The 10500-nt window shown below is 39.6% G+C and overlaps 1 protein-coding gene across 1 annotated transcript; it reads right to left on the reverse strand.

The window, feature by feature from the left end:
* Positions 1-2570: 2570 nt before the first annotated feature.
* On the reverse strand, positions 2571-8855 carry chpfa (chondroitin polymerizing factor a). Its single transcript, XM_071497433.1, has 4 exons — positions 8420-8855; positions 6608-7172; positions 4153-4335; positions 2571-3969 (listed from the first exon to the last, which is right to left on the reverse strand). The coding sequence occupies exons 1-4, from the start codon at positions 8707-8709 to the stop codon at positions 2707-2709; spliced, it is 2301 nt and encodes a 766-aa protein (XP_071353534.1). The 5' UTR covers positions 8710-8855; the 3' UTR covers positions 2571-2706.
* Between the last annotated feature and the right edge of the window lie 1645 nt (positions 8856-10500).

The following is a 10500-nucleotide window of genomic DNA, read 5'->3' on the forward strand; positions in this document are numbered from 1 at the left end:
GAAAAAAAAAAAAGTGGAGCCAATGTAGTTGTTTACTTTTTAAAAATTATTTAGTTGATTCAAACCAAAAAGGAAATAGACACATTTTAAAAATATCTTCATGGTCAAATGACATGATTTTCAAAACAGAAAATATAAAGTAAGATACAGCATATGTTTGATTGTGTCACCAAAACAAGAAAATATCAATTGTGTCAATAAAGCTAAAAAAAGGCTTAAAAATAGTGTCTATAAAATATTTATACATGTACAGAGAATGTCAGGAAAGCCTCTGTTAGTGCAGAAGTATTTCGAATCTGCATAATTCATAAAGAAAAGACAGATAAATAAGTTATGGACAAAATACTTGGGAGACTTTGCTCAGCGATGGTGGCTGTGTTATCAACACTGGGTGATTAATCTGCCCTACTCCCTTAATCTTAGGCTTCTCTTGTCTACAGAAGGCAAAGACGATGCAGATCACCACAACTTCATATTGTAATCTCAGCCATCCATCTTTCACAGTGGTTTCTGGAAGATTCGGTTTCCAATTCCGCTCAACGTACTCTTCAAAGAATCAAGGTGAACATTCATGTCACAGTGAAAGACTGCTCTCGTCACGAAAGAGATGCGTTATAAAATGAATGCAAAACGTCAGCAACAACTGACCATGGTCTATGTTCACACAGCAGTAAATACAGTAAACACTGTGTAGGATCACCACTGTGGATGTAGTGTTTCCAACATATACTATCCAATTAAAGTTAAATAAAAGGACATGCCTTAATCTTTATGTGTTTCAAAGTAAATTTGATGACAATAAGTACCTGGTGTCAGCAAAATACATTAAAAGGTCTTGTCAAAAGACATTACAGTGTATTTACTTTTCATTAAATGGAAAGGCTGAGTTTTAATTTATGTAATGTCATGAACAGTATTGTGATATACACTGCTATACTTGCAGCAAATGTCTTTGACATTAAAAGTCCTGTCCTCCATCAGACATTTGTCCAGTTGTGATATCTGTAATATTGCACATTATAATCTGCTAATAACTGTTTGGTGTCCTGTACCGCTAGCTCCACCACCACTCAGTAATGTGGAAAAGGCCTCCCATTGGATTGTACTGTGACCAGCTTAGTTAATGGAGGTCAATGACACCATTCAATAACCTACACAATTCTTAACAATACAGTCAAAACCTTTTGGAACAATCAAACAATTCTAGAGCCCAAAAACTGTCTACACTTGGTGACATAGAAAAATCTTTCATACATTCTTAATTTCAGTCATTTCTAAACTAATTAAAAGTGGCACTCTAAAACTAATATGTTTTAAAGTACCACTTACTTCAACGAGGACACTTGAAAAATGAAACACCTGGGCAATTACTTCAGACATTTACAAAGGCAATTTTATCCCCATTGTTTTATAATATATATAATATATAGAATTTTCCTTTGCCTCCACATGTATTTTTTTGCAACATCAAAAAGTTCAAAGGGAAAAATTAAACTCAAAATCACACTGCTGGCCAACAGGGATAACCTCTGAGGACTAACAGTAGATATGTTCCCGGAACCTCTTCCCTGCTTTGAGGCACACATACAATCTGTGGATGATTGGGGTCATTTCCAGGTCTGTAAACCAACATTATCTATTCAGTTCTTATAGCTATGTAACAGGCTTTATCCACAGTGAAAGAGTATATCTCCCACCCATTATTCATGTTGTAATAATACCTAAATTCTAATAAAAAACATCAAATGTGCAACACCTGAAGGAGTAATAAGATGTCAAAACAGCCAGCATATGAAAAGTCAGTGTCAAGGCACATAAACAAAGACGTGCTTTTGAAAATACTCAAATCAGTAAATATCAAAAGCTCAATATTTCAACACCCTTATATGAAGGGGCAAATAAACTGCGATGCAATATACTGCACCAATGTTTATCTATTAGAGCTATACGTAAAAGCTCAATTTAAAAATATCTTTGATATTAAAATGAAATCAAACAACATTCTATAAATGCAAAAACATTGCTGCTAGTACTTCTGATCCCACTGACACGCAACAACCCACTAAAGCTTTTTGCCATTTTGAACTCACTGTAGTTCAATACCCCACCTGCATACAAAACCATGAGCAGCTGTACTCTGCACGCTGATTCAACCAAGCCTAATTGTGAGCAAAGTTGTGGAGAGTAGAGAGCCCTGTGTCCACTGGACTTTTGCTGGACACCTTCACCTTAAGAACCGGAAAAGCCAACAGTACCTCTAGGCTTGCTGCTTTGGGTTTCTGCCCTCTAGTGGTCAAAAATTGTTTAAAGCAACTTTTAAAATCGCCAGATTAGCAAAAACATTTGGTTATATGTACTCATTGTTTGGACAAGTATTGTAAACATTTACAAAAAAAAAAAAAAAAGGTTTCATTAGGAATGTACTGCATTCGTTTTTCCAAACTAGCTAAAAATTTCAACTAACCACATAACCCTTGATGCACACTGGAAGATGGATAATGTCAAACGGGTTCACAAATAATATGTAACCATATCTCAAAACATGGGTTGTGTTTAGGGCAAAGGAAAGGGTTAACTTATGGGTGGTACTACATGTATTTCTCCTGTCAACCAAAAATTCTAGCTTGCATCGAGATGCTATTACAACAAACACAGCTTTTAACGTCCATTTACCCAAGTGCAAGAGCAGACATTTCACTGGCATTTTCAAGTGCTGTTTCCTTGTTCTTGCTCAAACAGCAGCATGGCAAGCTGGGAGCGAGAACCAAGACCTTCCAAGTTACTCTGAACACATCTATGATAGATGTCCTCACTGAGTCGTGGGTTGCAGGCTTGGTAGTGATACTGCTGGTGCAATGCTGGCTCCACTGCCCTGAATACGTGCAGACCCGAATACTTAACAAACATGTCGTAGATGTCAATTGTCTCGAGAATCTCCTCATTCTCCTGGACGTCTGCCACCATTCGTGTACGTGTTCCCATGTAGTCCGAGTTGTAAAAACATGATTCTTCAAATGACCTGCGGTCAAAATGGCCTGCATCCTTGACCAGATCGATTGTGGCTGGATGCACTTGGTTGTGATAGGCCACATCAGGGTTGTAGTCCTGAAAATGAATGGGGAAGAACACCTGCCAGTTGTTTATGGAATTCATGCGACAGCGGTTCAGAAATTCAGTATTGATATTCGTGTTGACACTAGCCAAGAAGAACAGCGTGTCAACCGGATGCTTCTTTGAGATGATGTCCATGAACTTGATCTGGGATGGTGTTTCCGTCTTGACACTTATCCAAGGAATTTTCACTGTGGGGTATTTGCGTTCATAAGCATTAATCTGAGTCTTCACACTGGCAAATATATCATTCTGGTTAACCTGCTGTGCCTCCACTGGATCATAAATAAACAAGAATGTTAGGATGGCATTTTCGCTTGTCTCAAAGGCATTTGAGGCAAAGACCTCGAGGAAATGGTCAACATAGTTCCGGTCCTGCAGAGTAAGAGGTATTATGACGTGAACCCTTGTAGCTTCAGTGACATAGGGCATGGGAATTATCTCTATTTGGCTCAGAGGTCGAACCAGATGAACCCTCTTGGTGATGGAACGGCTGTGACCTTTCTGGTTAACCACCTCCAGCTGAAGGTCCAAGGTGTACTCCATGCCCCTGGTGGGGTCAAAGCGCCTGTAGCCGTTAATCAGCTGCTGCTTCTTCAGGTGTAAGACAGGCTTGTACTTCTTGTTCAGCTCTCCTATGGCTGTGTCAATGGCATCAGCCACATCAATGCGGTCAATGCCCCGCAGCTCACACTTGGGAGAGCCATCAATGCATGAATATATCTCTTCCTCTGTAAAGTATTCCCACTTAAGAACTTCAAATCGAGATTTGGGCTCAAATGGTGGATTGATCCCCACTGGCCACTGGGCGCTTCGGTTGCCTTCAAAAGCAACCACACTCACATTCTTTATTTCTGCCTGTGGAAACACAAGAAGCATTCAGACCTATACAGTTACAACTCTGCCATTGACACTAAACTAGTGCAACACTAAAATTGCGACATTCTGGTCCTACAATAGTGGAGGTCAGGAGCAAAGAGAGCTCAGGTTTTATTTCTGACTGAAGCTCAGGTGAATTGTGACAGTTGAAGATCAGCTTACCTGCAGCTTAGCAATCTCACTGTAAGTCTTCTGGAGTTCAATCTCAGTGAAGTATCTGTGAAGCCGATACATCTGTTCAGGATCAGACACTGGATGGACGGTCAGAGCTTTCTTAAAGTGTTCACCCTGCTCCTTACTTGGATCAGAGTTTTTTCCCAACTCATAATGGTGATACTGAAGACCCTGAGAGGAAACAAAGAGATCTTTTCATAAGGCATCTTAAATCTGGCATGACAAAAACATGCCTAATGTTATTCCAAGCTTAGTTGTTATGCTGTGCTACTTCCATTGAAACGGACTTTACATGCTATCCAGGCAGCATCTTGGGCTCATTTCCACTGCAAACAGTCTGGTTTCAACCACAATTGCATAGTGAAGTGAAAACTGAGATTGAGATGTTGTAAGAACAGAATACTATTATTGTACAACTACAGATTTTTATTGTCAGAGGTTTGTTCATTTTCAGGAACTAAATTTGTTCTGGGAATATGAGGTTTAAGAGAGGCTTTATCTTAGTTAATTTTACTACTTCATATATTTATAAACTATGATCACTGTGGCCTCAGGTTAGAAAGCAACAGTTAAGAATTTATATGTGAAACCTAATAACACAAACGACTTGCGGTCATTTAAGATGAAAACAGAGGAACCACCTAAGGAGCTTGAGTGATTAAAAAAAGTGAATCTAATCTGATCAAACTATTAAAGGAACAAAGAATGGAGACAGTGCTGAACTGAGCAGTGAGGCCACTCAGTGAGGTGAATGTTTGCCAACAGCTTATAGCCTGTCACGGTACTTTAAGTGAAGCTTTGTCCATCCCTAACTGTCATCAATGTTCTCTCTGAACAGAAAAATTGATGTCTGGTTCTGTGTTCAAGCTGTTTTCTTCACCCATACCAGGCCTTTTAACTTTCCCCTACTTCTCTCCCTTATCAAAGCGGCTCTGCTGGGGCTCTTCTGGCTCAGGGAACTTTAGTTAGCCATGCAAGTCACTCTCATCTGTGAAACAAGATGGTTTCCCACTCTGGGTCATAGCCAAGGACTAGAAAATGGCAGCAAAAGACATTGTAACATCTACAAAATAAGCCAACAATATCGAAACCTGTGTGTATAATGTGGAAGGAATGGTAAAGTCACATTTTGTTATAGTTTTCTGTTACAAAGTATTTTCATGTCTTGAAAAAGAGTACTAACTCTTAAACAGAGGAAGCAAATTGTTCTGAATGCAATAAACAATTGCCTCAAAGGGCACTGGGGCAAGGCTCCACAGATCAAGGTTCCACAAAGCTTGTTTGACCTTAAATGCTAATGACATTACAGGAGCACAGCATGTTGACCAACAGGGGATTTTCACACCATTGAACCCAAGTAAGGCTGAACTCAGCTGTGCTCTGTTTGCCTATTTAACTATTCCACGGTGCTGGTGGAGCCAAGGAAGAAAAAATGAAAGGCTAAAGGGTATTAGCAATCTACTCTGTAATATAAATACCACCTCTGTGCTAGCATGGTAATTACAGTTTTATAAGGCTGTCTGTCAATTTTAAGTGCTGTCCCAGAGGCAAAGCATGATGTCTGCCATGACAGTCTTGTTTTTCTGATGAGAAGGAGAACCCCTGCTGTAACCTGTCAAACAGCTGTTCTGAATGACATTCTTAAGCCCCTTTTCCACTGGTCAAAAAAAACAAAAACGTTAAGAGCCACTAACATCAGGCTTTTAGTTGGCATTGGTAAAGTGTACAATCAGCATTGACACCCACATCAAACAACTCTGCAGTATTTATCGGCTCTGGCTCTGATCAGAATTGATGTAAACACAACATCCGGGTAAACCTGCTAATTATTGCCCCTTTTCCTGCTGTATCATCTTTCAGTGCATCAGACACTGTAAACATACCTGTCAGCTGCCCAGCACAGTGCTGTTCAACCAAAAACACCGCAGTTACAGTGCACTCGAGGATGCAAGAGTGAGCTGCAGCCCCGAAATAAGTTTCAATAACACACAATCACCGATTGAAGCATCTCACGCAGTGGCTCCAACACTTTCGCAGAAGCACCAAATCAGAGATGAGACAGATCTGTTTTACCAGTTTGCATGGCAGCTAACAGCTCACTCTTTCCCGTCTGTGTCTGTGTGCATGTGATGACATTGCTTCTTGGAGTTGTGTGTCCTCAGTCCGAACAGAAAGGCAAACGCAACTAGCAGTGGAAAGGGGGTAAACTGGCTTTTATTACCAGGTTTACCCATGTTTAAAATACCTGCTTATACATGCTGACCTTGGTGGAAAAAGGGTATTAGAACAGTTTTTCTTTTTAGCTCCTCATTCATTTTAACTATGACGGCTTCCTTTCCTTTCTTTTGAGTATGAAAAGATTAAGAAACAGCTTTATAAATAAAAAGAAATGTGTGTATTAATGATAAGAGATGCTAAGAGATGAAGAATACACACAGCCTACCTCGTATTCACTGACACAGTTTGTGTTGGTGTAATCAATGATGCATCTCCCGAGCCACTCATCGGGCCTGGCACTCAGGATGTCATTCCTACAGTTTTCCAAGAAGGGCTGGAGTCGCAGGAGCAAGGTACGTGACACAAGGTACCCGAACCCTCCGTAGCAATACTTCCCTTCCATCTCCCCACCTATGAACTCCTCGGGACTGCCAATGTAAAGCTCTCGATCCATACTTAGGTGGTCCACCAGGGCTTTGATCCTGTCAGCTTCTGTGTAGGTGTCATCTTGGACAAAGTAAAACCAGTCGTATTCATTGATGTAATGGTCTAAAATGTATCTGATGGTCTGAAACATGTTCCATATCAGTCTCTCGTCTCCATGAGAGACCACAAACATGCCGTGAGGGACTTTGCGGTTGCGCATGCCGGTGAAGAAGATTACGGAGTCCAGGTGATGGCTAATGGTGCGATTGACGGCTACTCCCATGGTGTTTATGGTGTTTTTGGATGTCAGGACCCCAACAAAGAGACGCTCTCGCATCCCCAATTCTGTGCTAATGTATCTAGCCCTGAAAAAGACATCAAACAGTCACTAAATAAATAGTGCTTTGAATAAAATCTGTACTAAAAAAAACAGAGGTCAAACTTTCACCAATATTGAACAATACTTAAATTTACTGTCACTCCAAAAGACATAATTTTTACCATTTTGTTTTTGTAACTTTCAGGTTTAGTTTAATATCCGATTCTAAAATCAAATGGAATAAAATGGTTGAAAACATAAGTTTATAAGTGGCAGAATTTCTGGAAACAGAAGTGTTGATTTTGGCCACGGGAATTTCATGAAAATTGTTGACATTTATAAATATGTTCACAGATACAGATTAACAGAAAAAAAAAACATAAGTTCTTTGGAAAGATAAACATGCAAGAACTCGCACTGTGATTCATCACTGCAACCAAGACCCAACCTAACTTTTATTTCTCTGATATGCTGCACATGGCATCACTTATGCCTCATGTCAGAGCCACAACTATAAGCAGATTGAAAGAAAATCAATCCTCAACATTTCTATTTTCATTTTTCAAGCAAAGATGCAAGGGTGTGTTGCTTTTCTTTACATACATGATAGTAAATTAAATATTCGGGTTTTTTTCACTGATGGTTGAACCGAACAAATTTGAACACATCTTTATGTACGTGCTGTATGGCACAGGTTGCCTGTGAAACCTGAGGGCTTTAACTCCTTCACCCTTGACTTCGGCAGAACTTTTCTACAGGGAAAAGACTCTTTCTCAGAAATGTAATGAAATGCAACCACTTTGGGTATGAGGGATAACATTCAAACAAGGGTCTATCCAGGAAATCTTGGAAATGTTTGCCTGTTTACAAAGACAAGGTTAAAGCACATATCCTTCAGTGGGAGAGACATGGCACTAAATGTGTAGTTACTCTTGGCTAAATGGCAGAGGCTGTTAGGTAGAAACCAACAGAGGAAGTAGACAGTTGACTTTCTGAGGTAATTTGATCTTGGTCAATAAAATCAGTGAGAGGAAATAGCCGCCTGTATCAAATGCCTGCCATTTAGCTTTATTTTGTTTTATTATCTTCATTTACTGTAAAACATCACAGCCACATAGCAACCAGTGGCACCTGTACACCTATTATAATGTGGTATATTTAATATTTTCAGTGGTCATGGCTCAGCGGCCTGTTGTACTGTAATGTACTGTGTTGTGGCCTGGAAGTCATTCAGTGTCTGGCCGCTTACAGGACGTCTTCACATGTTAAAGCGAACAAGCACATGAAGCTCACCTGAAAACTTTCTTCGGGGCGCTCTGTTGGACTTGTTTATATGGGACTATTCTCGGTTCAAAATCCTCCTCCGACTCCACATCGTTGAGAGTCGAAATGGAGTTGGGCTTTCGGGCTCCTTTGAGCAGCCCATCCTGACCCAGAGTCACGTCCTCACCCTTTTTCCCGTCTAGATAACACGCTTCTTCCGACCAGTTTACACTCAATAAACTCAACGTGAACCCCAAAGAGATACCGATTACCACCGGGCCGACCGACCGCAGGACAGAAATAAACGCTGAAAATCTCATCTTGTGGGTCGGCTCTTCTCTCCGACAGTCCCGCGTCGCTTTAAAGAGTCCGGAGCGGCCTCTGGTCCGGGACAGGTCAACTGAACATCAAGTCGGAAGAAGCAGCCGTATCCACGTCCCACTTGGGGAAAAGATGTAGCTTCTTCCTTAAAATCTACGCAGGTTTCTTACGTGTCAGTATAGCGGTTACCTGACTCCTCCCCGGCCAGACGTGAGCGTAAGAGGAGGGTCTAGCTCCGTGCTGTGCGGACGGATACAGGCCTCGCTGAGCGGAGGGATATGCGACAAGACTTAAGACGAGGAAATGTGGACCGGAACACAACCAAATCCTCCGCGTCCCGCTGTGCCTGCAACAGCTTGTTTATTTTGTCATATTTACTGAATTATAACAGGCGGTGGTCTTTTCTATTATTTCTGTGCTGTTTTTCCTTTTTTTTTTTTTTTTTAAAGTAGCCTAACGGACGGCACAGGAAATGACAAACCATATAAATTATTAAACCAGTTAGTAAAATATGTGCATTAACCTACAATTCTTTGGTATTTATACTTTACATGAGAATTTGCACTTCATGCCACGTTGCAGTTCAGTGGGAAATCTAACTTTTTACATTTGTTTGTTACTGGTGACTTTACAAATTAATATTTTATATATAAATGTACTGATGTATTTCATGTAACTTACTTATTCAATGTATTATATGTATCTCTGTTTCGACTGTTTTGCCAGATTGCCCAAGACAAATTTTCATTTTATGCACATTTAATGGACAATAAAGTCTTTATCTTATCTTATAAAACATACGTGCTTATAAAGGATGATATATTGTCTTTAGTTCTCCAACAGCACAGGAAATGCTTAAAATAACAGTAGGCTAAAATTACACCTTAATACATCATTAATAATAATATATACAATGTAGTATCTAAAGGTTTAATACATGTAAGGACAATTCTGCATTCAGCACTTATACTTTTGATAGAAGTACATTTTCCAGTATTCATGTACTTTTACTCAAGTAACATCTTCAATGCAGGGCTTTAAATGGAGGATCTTCACATTGTGCTTTTGTTACTTGTACTAAAGGATGTGAGTACTTTCTCTATCACTGGAGAAAGGCATGTACGTTACTGCCTTTGTTGGTGAACACAGGAGCATCTTTATTAAAAATCACCAGTGCCACAGCAGCTTTCACCCACTGGCCTCACCCTGTATAATAACTCCTCTAAACTGCTGGGCGCTGACTCTGAAAACAGACAATAATTACTATGATGCATTGTTGTCATAAACCTTGAACTCAGTCATCTGCCGTTAACTTCTATTCCTTCTGTTTTTATCACTTTTATTGTGGTGCACCCCTTAATATAATTCATGCCACTATTAAATTCTCATGGTATATTTGTGTGCTTGTAATATATAGTAAGCGTTTGTAAAGCCAGTGTAAAATAAACATATCCTTCTGAAAGGAAAGAAGCTCAACTGATTATATTAGGTCTGATTTAAGTTATGAAACTTGTTTCTTCACTTCATGTCATCACTAATTTCCTTATATGTATACTGTATGTATACTGTAATAATACTGTGATACGGCTTTACACTCTTATACCTTTTCAGCTAACAATTTTTTTGTCTAACTTATTCAGATACAAGGCAAATCTCTGTTCTTTCGTGCCCTCTATTGGTAAACAAAATAAATGTAAATATACAATTCATCTGAATTTGGATCAAGGGTCAGGGGATACAGATGAGCAAAAAAGCTGCCTTACAGTAATTTACATTTGCTAACATGCATT

Source organism: Trachinotus anak, unplaced genomic scaffold (assembly GCF_046630095.1).
Source record: "Trachinotus anak isolate AG129_WGS33_773 ecotype Australia unplaced genomic scaffold, CSIRO_AGI_Tana_v1 ptg000001l, whole genome shotgun sequence".
Classification (NCBI taxonomy): domain Eukaryota; kingdom Metazoa; phylum Chordata; class Actinopteri; order Carangiformes; family Carangidae; genus Trachinotus; species Trachinotus anak.